The 19125-nt window shown below is 39.8% G+C and overlaps 1 protein-coding gene and 1 long non-coding RNA gene across 2 annotated transcripts in view; both read right to left on the bottom strand.

Moving 5' to 3' along the window:
- Positions 1-19125, bottom strand: part of LOC5564044 — a 98300-nt gene that overhangs the window by 55016 nt on the left and 24159 nt on the right. The window contains exon 2 of the mRNA XM_021843401.1: positions 9577-9663. Within this exon, the coding sequence (XP_021699093.1) occupies positions 9577-9663 (87 nt within the window). The remainder of the gene's footprint in view (positions 1-9576; positions 9664-19125) is intronic.
- On the bottom strand, positions 15469-16133 carry LOC110676251. The gene is made up of 2 exons (XR_002500208.1): positions 16000-16133; positions 15469-15917 (listed from the first exon to the last, which is right to left on the bottom strand). It is a non-coding gene; the product is annotated as an uncharacterized LOC110676251 (long non-coding RNA).

The raw sequence follows: 19125 nt of genomic DNA on the forward strand, positions 1-19125 counted from the left end.
ATGAGCTGGTAGATAATCGGCTGTATATTTGATTGAAATATACTTTTTGTTTACGCAGTCTTCATTATAAAAAAGACGTTGAAAAAATATAGACTGTGAAGCCAAAAAACATATGGGATGTTGCAGGGATTTCTTTGGGGATTCATCCAGAGATTTCCTCGGAAATTCCTCCATAGGCTTCTGCAAGAATTTCTCCAGGGACTGTTTCAGGAATTTAACCGGGGATTACTCTAGATTTTTTTTTCTAGAAAATGGAGTGAAGTTGATCACTTTTGAGGGATTCGGTTCTAAGTAATTCTTGACCATACATCAAAAACGCTTTAGCTATCCGCAACATATGTCACCATAATCGCTGTCGGCATCCGATTAATCGATGACGGTAGCAGCTAAATGGCAAACACGACAGCCGTAAAAGTCCCCGGTATAGCTTAAAACAACCCGCGCATAATTTACATGCGTTTACGCGCGGTGTGCGATTTCCCAGAGCCGATATCGGTTGAACGTTCGCCCAAACATGTGCCCACACGAACCATTAGCGGACACATGTTCTCCAACTAGAAATGGAGCGACTGTGGAATGTTCAGCAGATACCTACATACATCGTCGGCGTTGCATTTACTTCTTGCGCACGATGTCGGTTGTCCATTGGAGCTATCGACCCACACACACACTTTTCAAACTGCAGTTTTTTTTTAAGATGAATGTCTAATGTCGTAGTTCTATGGTGAGAGTATTTTTTAATCCTTCCTTAATACTTTGCAAGAATTCATACAGCTTAGGAAAACATCAAGCTTCTATCGCTTTGGGCAACATCATAGCTTGCGCAATTTAACTCTGATAGCTTTAACAATATGTGGCAAGTCTTTCGACAATATCTTTCAAAACTGCCGAACGTCAGCTGGATGAATTTTTCCTTATGAATTTGATTGATCCAATCCATCGTCGTAAGGTGCACTGATTCGTCAATCGTTGCAATACCGAAGGAGATTTATTACTGCTCCGAAATGGGCGATACGAATGGCGGCGCACATGACATGTATGGTGATAGAAAAACCGAAGCCCAGATGCCGATAAGGATCTTACTATCGATATACTCCTCTTCGCACTGGCGTATTTGAGCCTATTGCGGCATACGGTTACGAAATACTTGAACTACGAAAAAACGACTGAATTTCATTGACGAATCAGATTACATAAAAAGTCATCAACTCTGATCGGGCTGACTCTTGCTATAGGGATGTTCCATTTAAGGAATTTTAGGTTGGGGAAGGCGCTCGTACCCTGAAACACACACACCCGTTAGGTTAATGACGAAATCCTGCTTTGTATCGATTCGGGTTGAACTAATTGGCAAATGCAAATTTCCGTCATCGTCGTCGGTTCACTGGGTTAGTTGTGCACACAGAGCAAAAGTGGAACGACGATGAAGGCTGAAGAAATTAATGACTTGACAAACGTTGATGTCGAAAAAGCAGGTTGTACAACTCTTTCTGAGCTTGATGAGGGATGCCTTCGAGGGTTTAAACATCGAGCATTGATCGATACATGTCTATTTGGTTCCATTCAAAATTAATTCGGGAAAGGGGTGATCTTTCTCAAGTATTCATGTGTTTCATTATGTTACTACTTGATACTTGAAGCCGCAATTTGTAACGTTAATTTTACACTGAATGAACAATCCTTCTTCACTGGAATCGGTCCTGAGCCAATAGCTTCCAATCGCCTTGAATGGTCAGTTTAAGGGTACTGTCCTTGTCAAGTGCATAAGTATTATTGTACTAGAACATTTGTGAATCCTACTAGTGGAAGAAGATATACATATCAAGAACAAACATAAAATACAATATGTAATAAGGAATGTATGGAAAAGTAGTCGCAAACATTTAAAACAATCCCATGAACTACCATCCCTCCCAAAATCTGCATTAATCTTCGTTCCTTCATATACAAAAGTCAGAAATTGTAGGAAGTGGAAACATGACCTATGGCAGATGATGTCGGAAAATGGTTTTCCGGCGAAGTTGAATAGGCTGACACTAGCAACGCAAGAAGTTTCGATATGAAGTGTCACAACCACAAACGAGGTGTCAACTTCGTATGTTACGTTACATGAATTTATCTTGTAGTTTAAATTGGTACCTTGGACTTTACTGTTTAGTATTGCACCCAAGAGGAGATCCAGCGCAAACTAAAATAAATGTCTGCAAAATTCATAATTTTTCTATACCATTTTACTAACATTTTCTTCTGCAGTTGCAGTATTCGTATATGTGGAAACTGAAACGATTGGCAGTGTATGTATTGTCAACAGAATAAATCAATACCCAAGAAAAACGGCACCCCCAACAGTTCACCATCGTGGTCTAGTGGCGATCGACGGCGACGGAGAGCAATGCGAATGAATGCGTCTGATGAAGGTCTGCTCACGCTTCCTGTTTCCTCGCAACACGGGTTCCCCGGTAGAAAACATGGATGGGGATACAGAAAAAAGTCGAGATTATTTACGATCGACAGAGTCATAAAATTTTCGCGCGAAAGTGATTTATATTAATTTTCATCATTGTAGCAGTCGGGGAGTATAAATTTGATTGGATTGCAATTGAGAGAGTGAGATTTCACGATTTTTTACGACTTGATGAGTTTGGCTGTCGTACCCATATATTCAACTCGATAATTGTTAATGATCCGCGCATAAAGATGGTTTTATCACATGTCAACTGCAATCGACTGCTATAGCAACTTTGGAACACGTTGCATTTCTACCTAGCAATGAGTTAGTAGAGAGATGATAATCGTTAAAGGAAATACAGTTGATATTGCACCGCGAGTTCCGTGACCGTCCTCATAGCAACATAAATCTCCCCGTAGCTGCGTGAGGAACTAAACGCGGCATGCTGCTCCCCCGTAGGACATTTGGAACCAGTATTGTTCCTTGGGTCTGATCTCTACAACTGGAACGGGAGAAACCAACTTCGATCGGTGTAAATCGATTCGAGGACTCAGTTTGGCGCCGTGGGAAATGTACCCGTACATGTCGATTTCAGGTCCAGTATCGTTTCACTTTCTTCCAGTGCGATGCTGTAATCGAGAATTTCGATCTCGGTGCAGACGCTGACTGGTGGATGGAACGCATCTTGTGGAGAAAATACTTTGTTGTGGGGCTTTTGGTAGGTACTGGGAAGCGACATTATGCAAGTCAACTGAACGACAGCTGCTCGTTTTATTGATGGTCGCTTGAACCAATTTCGATATTACATAAGAAAGATTATCATTGCTTCTTATTCTTTCCAGCGTTATGTCCCTACTGGGACAGCGCTGACTTCTCAGCTAAGTCTTCTATAAGCTTTTCTACACTTGTTAACTGAGAACTTTCTTTGCAATTAACCATTTTCGCGACCTGTGCACTACGACGTCGTTCAAGCTCCAACCCGAACCATCCCATATTTGAAATTTGTAAAAACTTGAATCTACTAGCAACAATTGAGGTGAACGTTGGAAACAAACAGATACTGCAGGCTGCAGAAACCCGCTTTCATCGTGTTATACGAAGCAAGAGGATATTTCACAGAATGTATGACATGCGCTACCGAATCGGCGGGCGATCGTTGATTTCTACACCGAGGATTTGTGAGCACAGGGTTGAATGACATATCTCATATGTAATAAGCAGTGTGTAATCATAATGCATCTATCTTTGTAAGAATGCTTTGGCGAAATTCTGTAGCAATTTAATAGCAGCCTAAGCATACGACATGGTATTATTATGTCAACTAGTAGGTATTGTTATTCGGAGTCAAATTGATCACTGGGGCGAATTTGGTCAAGTCGGTACCAATTCGCAATTCCTGTTGGTAAAGTCAGTACAAAACATTCAATTGTTGCTAAGCCTACGCATGCTCCCACCGCGTGGCCGTCCACACCGTACGCTGGCGTAGATGAAGAAAATGCTGGTATCCAAGTTTCTATCGCCGAGCTGATAACCGTTGCGAAAGGATTGAAGCTAAACTGAGCTCCCAGTCCAGCTGGTATCCCTAACGTAGCGCTAAGGGCAGCAATCTTGGCGTTCCCAGACATATTTAGGAAGGCTGCTTCCCAGACAGATGGAAGGTGCAGAAGTTGGTGTTACTGACAAAACCGAGAAAATCGCCAGAAGATCCTGATTCATATAGACGAATATGCTTGCTGGATACTCTTGGTAAACTTCTAAAGAAGGTCATCCTCCGCAGGCTGACGATCTACACAGAAGGCGAGAACGGATTGTCGAATAGGCAGTTCGGATTCCGTGAAAAGCTTCGTCGGTGTATGCTATTCGGACAGTCATCGCGTGCGCAGAGAAAGCGTCCAAGCAGAAGAGGAGAGGCAACCGATACTGCGCAGTAGTAACAATAGACGTTAAGAACGCGTTCAACCGTGCCGCAGCTCTACACAGAACACGGGTTCTCGAATATCTGTGTAAAGTTCTGCAAAGTAACTTTCAAAACCGGGTACTGGTTTACGACACAAACCAGGGATATATGTCAACGAAAGAAAAGGCGGGAATTCCATAGGGATCCATACTTGTGGAACATGTGGAACATGATGTCCCAAACAACCAGAAATCGCATGAAAGTTCACGTTATAACTCGTTTATTCATACTAATTACATCAAACCCGCAAAACACCGTGAATAAACTCGTCAGATTGATGAGCTTCCTCGCATAAAACACTTTTTTTCTGAGTTCATTTGTACATTTTGCTTCGTCCCGTACACTCGTGCAAAGTAAGTCGAATCAATTCGTAGCAGCTGTCAAATCAACATTTGTTATCATAAGTTAAGTCGCATAAGATTACAGGTTAGTTCGGTAGAATATGTATACACTCGCAATGTATGTTATTATTCATCACATAATATATGCACGCATATCGCCTCCACTTTTGTACGTAGAAGGCCATTTCTCGACATCTTATGGGTGAAATTTTGCACATACAGAGCCTCCAGGTGATTTCGTTATACGTACATTTTGGTTGTCTGGGGTACTTAAGATGGAGTGCTAACCTTGTCACTGCCGAATGAAGTCGAGATCCTCGTATTCACATGTGACTTTGTTCTTGCGATAACTGGCGATACTGCGGAGGAGTTGGAGTTCTGATGGCGGAATCGCTAAATCGTGGATGACTGGAGTCAAGCGGCAGTTGGCTCATCACAAAATGGAGTTGGTGCTGGTCAGCAACTGCAAGGCGCTTTATCAGTTTGAGATCAACGTCGGAGGACTAAACTTCAACAGCCACATAGACTATGCCTGCAAAAAAGCTGCGAAATCGGCTAACACTGGAGATAGGGTCATGTCCAATATTGAAGGTCCAAGAAGTAGTACGAGACGTCTTCTGGCGACCGTATCATCGTCCATATTGAGTTACGGAGTCCCGGCTTGGGCTGCAGCGTTGGGAACCAAACGGAACCGAGAGAAGCTGGCAGGTACGTTCCGGCTCATGGCTATAGGGTAGCGAGTGCCTACCACACTCTAACGTCGGAGGCAGTGTTATGTAGTCGTAGTTTATTTCAACAAAGTCATCCTTCAACCGGAATTGTAGAATTGACTCTGGCACTTGGCAAAAGTGATCTAAACGACTGGCACGTCCAGTCAGAGTAGGCTGAGTCCATCGCCGGGGCCTAGCTGAGTAATTCGCAAAACAGCACCGGCAAATGATTGTGTGCCTGTGAACCGGAAGCTTCCCACCACCGGAATCGCAGGACCGACCTCGGCATCTGCCCGGATTGCATCGGTTCGAGAGATTTTCCGCCGCCTGGGAAATGTTCGTCGGAGTAGAATAGATCCACCGCCGGGGACTACTCTGAGTAGTACGTAGCGTATCACCGGTTTGAGTTGTCGGAGCGCCAGTGAACCGGAAGCCATCCTCTAACCGGCGTTGGCATCCAACTGGTCAGCTAGGAGAGCTCGAACAGCAGCAATGAAATGCACATGAGCGTCCGGTAGAAGTTCAACAGGGCTCTGACGCGAGACCAGCCCAAGGGAAGTATGCTTCGTCGCACAGAAAGCTATCCAAAGCCCCGGCGAGATCTCTACCGCCATTTGTGAAAAAGGAGTAGTCGCAGAGACATGGTAGAAATGTCGTAGTGAGCAGCGTTTTTAACGACATTAAGCTCCAACAGCGAACTAGCTGAACAGTGGCACCAGTGATGGTGGTCTCTTAAATTCGTCCAAAAAATCATTCAAAAATTTAAGGTAGTTTTCCAAAACGAAAACTTGCTTAGAAACATTTCTTGAGATTGTTTTAAGCATACTTCCAGAAAGTCCACCAGCAATTCAATCAGAGATTTCTACACGAACGATTCCATGATCTCCAAGAGCAAGGAGTTTTTAAAAGAATTTATTTCAGAATGGCTACCATTTTCTGGAGTTCAGGAATCTTCTTCTCTGGGTCTAATCCAAATGTCTTTCTAGAAAAATTTCTGGTTGAATTCTTTATAGAATCGTCGAAAATATATAACAAGCTTTAGAGAAAATCGCTGCATTAATTCTTGAATAAGTTTCCGAAAAATTTAAATATAAATTCTGAAGGAAATCGAGTAAAAAGCTTCGAATAATACCAGAAAAGAAACTTCTGAACAAATTACTGGATCGGATTCCGAAAAATCTTTTTATAAAACATGAATAAAATAGAACAAAATATATTCCTAAACTCCCATTAATAGATAGGTTTAATTTCTGGAATATCATCCAGAAGACTTCTTGGGAGCTCTCTTATGGTTATTTCTGCACGATTTTTTGGCAGTTACAGGTTTTTTTTTCATCACAAGGTTCTGGGCATTTTTTCAAAACAGACATAATTGAAGGGCAATTTGCAAAATATCTTTATATGTAATCACTTGGAATTATATAAAAAAATATTGTGATTATTAAATTAATTTACGGTTTTTATTTCAAGGACGAGTTGGAAGGGGAATATTCAAATAAATTAATAATTTGTATAGAATATCATTAGTGGAATTGCAAGACGAATATTGGGAAAGATTGGTAAAAAAATCCTAAAACATTTCGAAGGAATCTTTGCATATACAGACATCTCTCCCTTACACGATATTGAAGGGACCATCGAGTTAGGGAGGAATCGAGTTACAGAACACAAAACCAGTGTAACTGCGATCCAAGGGACCATCGAGGTAGCCATGAATACCAACTTTTACCATGGTTCTCTAACTCGATATCGAGATACGGAATATCGAGTCAGGGAGAGTTAACTGTATTATTGATGCATAAAGAGACTCACTTGCGTTGTTGAAGAAAATATATCTAAGAATTTTTAGTGAAGTCCTTAAATAAAGCCCTTATGGAATTTTTGAAAACATTTCATACTAATTCTTGGAAGAATCCATTGACCCAATCTGGAAAAAAATTGTTATCCTTAGATAGAATAGATTTCTTTTTGAATCCATCCCTCATCCTTCCTGAATGGATTTATTTTAAGTTAAGGCAAACATTTTGGTAGAATTTTCGAAAATACTCATAACATAAATTTTTTTTTGCGGATTATTTGCAAGATCAGTAGTATAAGAATCCATGAATTAATTCTATGGCTTCATCTTCGAGAAAATACTTATTTTTTATCGATGTCAACAAATCTCTGAATTCTCGAAGAGTAATATCATAACGCAAATGTATATATGAATGCTGCAATCTTTTAAAATTTAAAACAAAATTTTACCCTCATGCCAAAACTGAAACGGCAACGTCCCCACCCTGCCCCCTCTGGCTACGTCTATGCATGAGTTCACTTTTGGCATCTGCGGCACTGAGTGCGGCATCCGGCAATTTTCACATGTCACATGGACAGAAAACATAATATTTGCTTTTTCCAAAGCTTTCATTTAGATCACTTTTGTTAAAGTAAACAAAATCAAATCATTGAGCGATTTGATTGATAGTTTTTATTTTGATTATTTTGACTGTGGAAATCATTTAATTCACTTTTGAACGCTTCAGGTGACTTCAAGTCACTTGAGAGATCTTTCAAGACAATCAAACGTTCAGTTCTGTCGTCATAGGTGAAAAATTATGCTTCTTCTCTTTAAGATGTTAGAAAAAGGGTTTCCGGCAAAACGTGTCAGTCTTCTTGCTTTGCGATTCGATTTGGAAAGAAATACTGATTTCCTTTTAAGGAGTTTAAGATTTAACGCCTAAATCTAGCATATTCGGAAATACTGATGACGATTGGCGGAATCGTTGGCTTCTTCACTTGAATAAATGAGCATGGCCTAGAGGCGGAATAAAATTAATTGTTCGGAAAGTTGATTATGTCGATACGATTTTCAAAATTATCCGTTTTATCCTTGGATGGAAGCGTGTTCTGAAGCAACGCTTTTTTTCATTTTGCCACATATAGTAAAAGTTTCAAAAAGTACGTTTTAGAAAAAAAAAGTGAATTCAGAGTGTTATAATAAGACCCTGTTGCATGGATCTCAGCAAATGTCAACTCCAATACTATCGACAACGACAATCGACGCAATGGAACCCCATAGTGCACGCATCGATCTTCTATGACCGTGCGTGGCCGACTGTCACTGCATATCACCCCGTAGCAGTCCTATAGAAATATGGCCACAGAACATCTTATACCCGGGGGTAGCTAATATAGTGGCCAATTGCAGCATTTCACTCTCGCTTTTGAGCCATTTTCCCCGTTGATTGTGCTATTCAAGTGCCGTCATGGCGTACATCATCGATCGTCATGCGGCGATCTCCAGCACGTTCCGTCGGCAGTCGACTTCGGCTGGTGCCCACAAGAACCCTTTCGGTGCCCCCAGTAGGGTGGTTGAAATTATTATAAGTTTGGAAATTCCATCTTCCATATATTTTTATAATCCTTATTCCTATAAATGAAGCCCTGTCAAATTTTCAGCCATTTTGTTAAAGATTTGAAGGTGACTAAAAGACGTTGAAGGTTGAAAGAACCGAAATAATATATCAAACACCGGAAATACTATTATATCCATGTTGACATTAGTAAAAAATATCGATTGGAGCTAAATAAGAACTAACAAATTTGTTGATATCTCATTCTTCAATTGGATTGAACTGCTCTCTTCAGAAACTTCGATTATAATGATTTGAAGAATGAGTTTTTACGTTGAGATGATTGTTTGAGATGTTTGTACTTATATTACAGTACTAATTGTTTGGAACGTTTTTTTATAATTTCTTCATAGTAATTCCCATCAAACCTACTTCATATTTGGGTCACCTACAAATTATCACCGAAAAGGCTGCAAACTTTTACAAAACACTCTTATTATCATAAAGATTGTATGAAATGTGTGGCAGATTGCATTTGAAACACCCTAGTGCCCAGTCGGTTGTGGGATCACGAAAAGTCAAGGTGCTTCGTCTGCTGTTTGAATGCAGCAGGCAGGCAGCACAGGAATCCTGAAAGAAATCGAAAGTCACGGATACTTTGGACCGAGTGGCCCTGCGAAGTGTGTGACGTGATGGGTTGAATCGGGCTGCTGATCTACCGGAAGGTTAAATCGATCAAGTGGAAGCGTGGAAAATGTGCGACGATGTCGATTGCTGCACGTACCTGGTATCGAAATTCCTGACGTTAAGTGCTTCTCCGGTAGATCTTGGATCGACCTCGGGGCCACTATGTCATGGGGATGGGTCGGTGCTGGAACGAAATAAAAAAGAGATATCGATATTACTAGATTAGCCTCACCCCGGTGATTGAACTATATGGTATTGTGAAAGAGCTTTCAAAAGATTACCGGATAGAAAACAAAGAAATATCGTTATGTCTCAATGTAAAACCGTGTTTCCTTCCATCATCCGTTGATTTATCTGAAACGCTATAAAGCGTCTACATAGATGTCCTATTAACGCTTTCGAGACACCTTTTTCCGATTCAGCTCATCTGGCGTGAATCTTCGATCTTCGTCTTTTGTCTGGTGCTGCAGAGCCACACGCAATCCGGCGGTTGCTTTGGAGAAAAATCAATGTGGCGGCATCTTCAAGTCCCGAACGACACACGATTGTTACCGAACAAGTCGTAAATCAACTGCCAGGAGTACGCGTTGTGGCCCTATTAATTGGTTTAATCAGATTACAATAAAAACCCCTGACCCCGATCAATTCACTTAACGATGAAGAGAATTTGAAATTTCTTCGCACTGGATGAATGTAGAAAGTAATGCCAACATGATGTTAACCCATGTAACCACGCATTTTGAGCTTATAGGTCTAGTATACGGCCAATGTAGGGCATGTCGGCTTCACAATAGCTCTATATTAGCATGCAAACGGCCATTCGGTTACTTGATAATTTGTATAAGATTCTAAAATTGAATTGATGTATCATTTTAAATTTAATGTATCTCATATTACATTAATTGCGTGTTTAAAATGCAAATTTATTATAATTTCACATCGTTTAACCCATAACGCCAAACATTGCATTATTATAATTATGAATATATTAGCTCATAACATCTTCTAACAGTTTGTAAGTAACAGTGCGATTCATTCTTACACGATACATTAGCCTTTCATCTCAGGTCAAGTTTGAAAAATGTAAAATGACGATAAAGTAAGACAAGGATTACGCATTGAGCTATATTCCTGGATCCAACGGTCAGCAACTGGTGAACGAAATCGTGACGAAGAAAACATCAATTTTAACTTGTTGCTTCTTCGATTCGTCTGGCGGCAACAACGGCGCGGTCAGAGAGATGACAATCAATGGGCGCATTAAAAGTGCTTCAACGTGAAGAAATATTGACCATAAAAAGTTGAATCACTTTCGATGGCTCTGAAATGGGGTGAGCTGAAGAAATTTATCCAAGGAAACTACATTTTGATGGAAGAAATGATGTTGATGAAGCACTTTGTCCGAGGCTGTTCGTATTATCTAGGGAATTTTATTAACGTAACGTTATGTAACATATTGCAACGCTTACGAATTGACCGAGATTGGTAGTTTTCACGTTGGGAATTGGTGGTAGGTCATTTGGCATAAAGTCGTTTGGCATAAAGCCGTTTGGCATAAAGTCGTTTGGCATAAAGTCGTTTGGCATAATGGCTGTTTGGCATAATAGTCGTTTGGCATAATGAGACTGAAACCAAGAATTTCTCAATTTTAGTTTTACGTTTCTATTGAATCTTCCTGATAACATCAGGCTTGTTTTGGAGTCAATTGATACAAAATGACACTTTATTCAACAATCATTCGCTCTTGACTAAATTTAAGCATATTAGGAAACTTATTGCCAGTAGTATTTCATTATTTTTACAGAAATTACCCTTCTTTCAAATATTAATTCTTCTTTTGAGTTTCGCTATTGGTTTTTGCACTGATGATTTTTACATATTTAGCACACATTTAGTAACCCTAATCATAGGTATGAAAAATGTTGATTTGAAATTTCAATAAATTTCTCCTTCTTTTATGCATAGACTGTTCTTTGGAGCTATATTTTTAAAGTACTTTTTTGTTTCAAATTGACAAGAGGCGGCAATCGATAACATTGATCTGCTCAAATTATCAGCGATACGAAAAATCAATTATTGCAGTTACATCGACGGGTTTTGCTACTTTTCCCCGAATGTTGATTCCCCAAATGAAGTTTCCCCGAATGCCAGTTCCCCGAATATCATGTTTATCCGACTAGCCCACTTCCCCGAAAAGTTTTTAGCACTCATAATTGTCGTAACTTTATACATTTCAGGGTGGTGAACGAACTGACCATCTAATATGCACCCTTCTTTATTTAATTGGCGGTTCTTTCGAGTTTTACCGTCCTCAGCATTTTTGCCAACATGTGTATAGCCGAGAATGACAGAATACTTCCTTCTTTTGACTGTTTATCGTTCTTTCTCGTCACCACTTTTCGGGGAAACCAATCATTTGGGGAAAAGTAGCACAATCACTTCGATGATTCTGAACGCACTTTTTTATGTCTTTTCGATATATTATGCTGCAATAATTTTTAGCGTCCATTCTTCTTTTGAAAATAGGCTGTTCTTTATATTTATACTGTTTTGAATTTTATTATTTAGCAAAGCTAAATGTTAACCATTTTTATATTTTGCTGCCTTATTAATTCTTGCCAGATGTATTGTTAGCATGATAATTACTTTAAAACCTGCCAATTTGCAACAGAGAAGGAAGGAGATCACGCGTTTGCCCCAAAAAAAGTATATACTGGAAAAAATATTATTTCAATCACAATTTCCGTTCTCTCGATAATAGACGGTGTATGTGTACTAGAGTGGTTCAAAAAATCGTTTTTGCTCCACACCGCTCATTCGATTCTAGATCAAATTCTGAGTGTCATCCCAAAATTTGAGCTCATTTGGATGAAAACTGAGACTGTACAAGCCCTTTAAAGTTTATATGGGAATTACTATGGGAAGAGCAACCAATTCATTCAATCGGTCATAGTGTTTGCCCATGTGCTCTTGGAGATTAGAACTACGTTGATAGTGTGAGATACATTCATCAGCTACAACTTTGCCGAAGACCGTTTTCAAATCGGTCGCCTCAGTAATTAGTTATTGATTTATATCCAGTCACAAATTCTTCAGCAGTGCTCATTTAACTTCTGAACAGGCAACATTGCTGCACCTGGCGCGAAAGATAGCACGCACAAATCATGGCTACTATGTTTTACTGCATATATCCAGTGATGCCTGCAGAGCAGCCCAATAATTATAGCCAAAGTTTAACAACTCATTCAAAATTCAATAACTAATTAATGGGGCGTCCGATGTAAAAACGGTCTTCGACAAAGTTGTAGCTGATTATTGTATCTTACAGTATCAACGTAGTTCTAATCTCCAAGAGCACATGGGCAAACACTATGACCGATTGAATGAATTGGTTGCTCTTCCCATAGTAATTCCCATATAAACTTCAAAGGGCTTGTGCAGTCTCAGTTTTCATCCAAATGAGCTCAAATTTTGGGAGGACACTCAGAATTTGATCTAGAATCGAATGAGCGGTGTGGAGCAAAACCGATTTTTTGAACCACTCTAATGTGTACACTTCCAAAATTAGAATTTATATTGAATCGTTGAAATCTTTTGCCACACATTTTTATTTTTTAAAGATGTCATTTGAGCTATGCTGTGAAAAGATTTTTTTGCGTTTGAGCCTTAATCATTTCAAACGAAAATTAATCTGCTCTCGCATATAGGCTATTTTTGCATTAAGTCGCATTGATAGATCTTTGGATTAGAGCTTTTGATATTTTGCAAAAAAAAACCATTCTTTTATCAAGTAACTTTCATCGAGTTTGACGTCCAAACTGGGACAGAGCTAGATCTGCAGCGAAATATTCTATGAGTATTCCCTTGATGAATAACTGTGAACTTACTTTGAAAACTTACTGCTTTCAAATATGTGTATCGCATCAAGCTCAATGATACTCTATGTTCTGATATGTAGAGACCCTTCTCGAGTTTTATTTAGTAATGCTCTCTAATGTCACAACAATTTTTGAAATTCTTAGCTTGGAAAATTTCTGAACGAACACCACAATTGTTTAGAACCTACCTTTTTTTGCTATGGGCTCAGTGGTGTTGATCTCGGTGAAAGCTTAAAAAATGCCGATATTTATTCTAAGTCAATCATTATGCCAAACGGCCATTATGCCAAATGACCATTATGCCAAACGGCCATTATGCCAAACGACCATTATGCCAAATGACTTTATGCCAAACGGCTTTATGCCAAACGACCTTATGCCAAACGACTTTATGCCAAACGGGGTACAATCTGGGAATTGATGAGCGCAGAAAACTAGAGTTTCATACCCCCCATGCCAAAGTGAATCATGGAAGTGCCCAAGTAGCTCTGCACCCTAATATGGGCCTTTCATAACCGAGTGGTTAGAGTTCACGCGGCTACAAAGCAAAGCCATGCTGAAGATGTCTGGGTTCGATTCCCGCTCGGTCCAGGATCTTTCGTAATGGAAATTTCCTTGACTTCCCTGGACATATAGTATCATCGTACCTGCCACACGATATACGAATGCGAAAATGGCAAATTTGGCAAAGAAAGCTCTCAGTTAATAACTGTAGAAATGCTCTTAGAACACTACACTGATTAGCCGACTCTGTTCCAGTGGGGACGTTTATGCCAAGAAGAAGAATAAGAAGAACAGTAGTCTTTTAACCTTCAATCTTCAAGAAATTTTCCATATGCATCGTGAGTGACAAAAATTCCAACAGATGGTATTCCATTTTTGACACATGCATACAAATCTATTTGCCGTAGCAATAAAAAACCTACGATCAATCGATTGACGTGATGCGATTACCAAAATCTCTAAGAATAACAAACCCTATAAATTTCCAGTCACGAAGTTAAACAGACGTCGCTACCTTCAGACAGACTAACCTTCGGAACTTCAATCGAGGCCATGGTATAAATCATCCTAATGACCCATATTTGGCCCTGGAAGGGCCTCCCAAAAATGTTGTTTTGATGAATTTCTCACATCACAACAAAGTGTGCGATTATGATACCAATTTACATATCATATCGCTGGGGTATCGCCCGAATACACAACGATATATTCAACCAGTCAGCTGAGTAAAGCAATGATCGATTAAGCGACAGAGCGTACACTTGGAATCGAATGAAAAAAAAATCAGGAAATTATAGTCTTCCGATACCGACTACGAACAACGACGACCTCATGCCGTGTGCGACTGGAACTGCGAAAGGGACTCCGATCATTCGCTCGGATTACTCGATCCTAACCGTGTGAGTGCCGACAGGTCTTTTCTTAAGCGTTTCCGCGTCTTGTGAGCCATAAATTTGAGCCTCATTCATGTGCGGACACCTTCTTCAAATTACATCGCTGCTGCTGCCGCTCCCGTGGCTGGCCCGTCACGTACCCTTGGTCTTGCGGTGAACAGTGGGAAAAATGGACCTAAAGTTTCTTAAGTTTCTTAATTTACTTAACTATTTAAGAGCCGATTCACACAATATTTTCACATCCTGGACAAACATTTGAAAAGGATTCATTTTTAATTTGAACATCTAGTCACCCTAGAAACGTGTTTCTGGTTACCTCTTTCACTGTTTTGTTTTGATTCTGCGTTCCGTTCCACAGCGTTCCATCTCACTTCACTCCGTTCCATGCGCTAAATGACGTTTGAACCATTTTCAATCGAAATGCAAATCAGTGGGATACACACGGAGAGAACGAAGTACTCAAATTTGAGTTCCTTCTACCCAACTTGGCACCTCTGTGCGTTACCCCAAATTTGAGTAAATAGCCAAGTACTCAAATTTGAGTTATCGCACAAAATTATCTCAGTGGGTGATTTTTACCTAATGTTACCTCGGATGCAAGAACTCAAAAATAGGTTTTTTTAATCGGATCAAAATGCAGCCTAAAATAGTAGTCAAAAAGGCAAATCGAATAAGCTATGTTTATGTGATTAATCAAAATAAGCTGAACTCAACTTGAATGATATAATAGTTTGTTTTGTTTTATTTCAATTAATAATTGCTTTGAAAAACCAATCGCGTGGGTGGCAGGGCAGGAATGATGACATCAGCACAGGAAACAATTTGGATCGGATGAGTAAAGTTGCAGCATCAAACTTATCGGGATCGGCAAAATGTACTGGAAACGCCAATGGACAGCTCGACCCCTGACGGCGGAACATGGAGGCTGGGAATGGCAGGAACAGCGAGCAGGCAACGAATGACATGCATTTTGTCCAACAACCAGCCTCTCATTTTTAGCAATAGTTCGTCGGTAACGGTTCCGGGAATCGTGAACGGTGGATGGGGGTAACGGCCAACGGCAGATCGGAGAGGATGGTAGCCATTGAGAACTAGGCATTATGTCAGACACTTCTCGACATCGGAAATCGTGCACCAAAAACAGTTAAACGATAACTGAATTCCTGAAACAAGAAAGAGATGATTTTACATTATACTTTCCAGCAAACCGAATTCCTCGGTGGGGAATAAATCAAGGATATTTACCTCTGGTAAATCAGCATTCCGGAAAACAGCTTCTAACACTAGTTTATTGATTTTTTATAATTAAAAAACAATAACAAACATACAAACACGTCTTACGCCGATGACTGCTAATCAGGAATGAACAATGTAGACTTTTCAATATGGCTGTCTCATTTTTTCATCCAAAACTGAGTTTAAACTACTCAACGGGTAGTTCGCAGCTTGAATGTCTCACGTTGAGTTGTTTGTACTCAACTATTTGTTTTCTGAGTGTTTGTCAATTCAACGATCGATTAACTTATTTTATGTGATGAAATGGATATCCAGTCTATATATACTGCGTTTTTGTAGCAATTATAAATACGTTAAGAGACATTTCGAGTGATTCCATCACCAGTTTTACCAGAAAGTACGCAAGTTCAAGGATTAAACTTGTATGATATAAGCGCAATAAATTGAACAAGTATTTTTTTACTCAAATTTGAGTTTTAGTCGAACTACTCAAAAGTTGGGTTGAATGTACGTATTTGACAGAATGGAAATTACCCATTTCTTGAGTTCCACTGCCTTTACTTAATTTTGAGTTTAAAAAAACTTATTTTTGAGTACTTCGTTTTCTCCGTGCAGATTAAAAAGTGTTCAGATTAAATGTGCACAGAAAGAAAAATCCTTGTGAATTTCAGCGTAAAATCATGCACATGAAGGGAATGCCAGGAGTGTCGCAAATTTACACGTCACATCATGTAAAATTACAATAACATCATGTAAGTTTCCGCTACACATCGTGTAATCTAGCATGGACTTTAACCGATTACGCGACAATTCGCGTAAATTTACATGATGTTGATGTAATTTTACATGATGCGTCATGTAAATTTGCGACAAATCTGGCATTCCCTTTATGTGCATTATTTTACGCTGAGATTTACATGGAGTTTTCTTTCTGTGTGGTCAAACCAACGGGGGTACCCGGTATTTTCTTGCAAAAATGGAAGATTTCTCCTAATACTTCCAATACTCAACTAATAATATTCCCACATAAATCAAAAGCTCTTTATTTCAAACCTTCAAGTCGACACGTTGTTACGATGAGATGGGTACCAATAAATTGGTCAGATGAAGTTAAGTATCTAGCTAGGGCTCATGCTAGATAAATATTTAACTTTCGAAAATCACATTGAGGGCAATCAAGCCAAATGTAAGAAATATATAAACTTTCTGTATCCACTTATCAATTGAAAATCGAAGCTTTGTCTTGAGAACAAGCTTTTGATCTTCAAACAAATTTTTAGACCGGCCGTGTTGTATGCTGTACCAATATGGATTAGCTGTTGTACTACCAAAAATGAATTGGGTACCGTTTTAATCCGTTTGATCCCACTGTGTGCGGTGGTAATTCGCCGGAGTCAGTCCGTCACAGTTTGAAATCGATGATCGTGAACGTTTAGAGACCCCGTAGCAGCCCTAGGGCCACACCTAGTGACCTGTGCGCGTCATAGTCCATGCACGCTTGTCGAACGGCTCGTGCCCCTCGTAAACCTCTGGGGGCGACCAAATTGGTCCGGGGAGGAAGGAAGGCTGACTCAAATTACCGGTCGTTTAGAGGGGAAATTTTTCGCAAAAAGGTGAGTGTGTGAAAGGACTTCAGGGCCTATTCTAGGCCATAAATACCTAACCGGCGACGTTATGAGTCGATACATTTCCGCGTTTCTAACTGCGCAGTGTTTTGACGTGTTTACGAATGTCTGGAGCTGGTAAATGGGGAATGGAATTTTGAAGAGCGAGTCGGAAAAGTCTCAGGGTGATGGGTCATTTTGACGGATTTATGTTTTGACTCGCGCAAAGCCTAATTTATACAACTCATGTTCGAGGGGCCCATATAGCCGTTGCGGTAAACGCGCAGCTATTCAGCAAGACCAAGCTGAGGGTCGTGGGTTCGAATCCCACCGGTCGAGGATCTTTTCGGGTTGGAAATTTTCTCGACTTCCCAGGGCATAAAGTATTATCGTACCTGCCACACGATATACGCATGCAAAAATGGTCATTGGCATAGTAAGCTTCTCAGTTAATAACTATGGAAGTGCTCATAAAGAACATTAATCTGAGAATCAGGCTCTGTCCCAGTGGGGACGTCACGTCAGATAGAAGAAGAAGATGTTCCTTGAGACAAAAATGGATCGCAATGAAAGATTTTCTGCTGTTTGCCATTGTTCCATTCTTCTTCTTCTTCTTGAAATTACGTCCTCGTTGGGACAGAGCCTGCTTCTCAGCTTAGTGTTCTTATGAGCACTTCCACAGTTATTAACTGAATGCTTTCTTTGTCAAATTTATCATTTTCGTATTCGTATATTGTGTGGCAGGTGATACTCTATGCCCAGGGAAATCAAGGAAATTTCCATTACGAAAGATCCTGGAGCGACCAAAAATCGAACCCAGACATCTTCACCATGGCTTTACTTTGTAGCCGCGCATTCTAACCACTCGACTGAAAAATGCCCCGAAATCACTATTAAATTATCATTTTTGTTGAATATAGAAACGTGTTTTTTGTACAAACATAGTTGACCAAAATCGTGTAGAACAATAGCGAGGGAATGAATGGAAAAATGTATAATTTGTGGTTGGAATTTCTAATGTATTTTCTGAAAAGATTCCTTCTATAGTCGCAGATTATTACAGAAGGTTCACTAGTAGTTTGTTGAGCTGGTCTGTTAAATTACTAATGAACCTGCGATTGCCGAAGGAATGCTTTCTGAAAGAACCTCATCAAAACTCATTTGGAAAATTAGCCAGAGAAGTTTATTAAAATATTTCAGCCAGGAAATTCAGCTGGAGGTCGCTTTTTAAGTTTTGCCAGAATCTTCTACAAAAATTTTCTTGGGCAACTTTGTACATTTTCCTTTGGAAATGTCTACGAACTTTTTACCTGAATTCTTCCAGAAAGGTAGCCTTATTTTTTTAGTTGCTCGGATTTCCTAGGATTATCATCAGATCTGGAAAATAGTGACTTTTTGTTGTAAATAGTGACTTTTAAGTGACCAGGTAGAAAAAAGTGACCGTCACTAAAAAGTGGTTTGTTAGCCCTGCAATGAGAAATTTTCTTCTCTCTCGCTCTCTTTCGATTATAATACTGGACAAACATTTCAA

This window comes from Aedes aegypti, chromosome 2, assembly GCF_002204515.2.
Source record: "Aedes aegypti strain LVP_AGWG chromosome 2, AaegL5.0 Primary Assembly, whole genome shotgun sequence".
Classification (NCBI taxonomy): domain Eukaryota; kingdom Metazoa; phylum Arthropoda; class Insecta; order Diptera; family Culicidae; genus Aedes; species Aedes aegypti.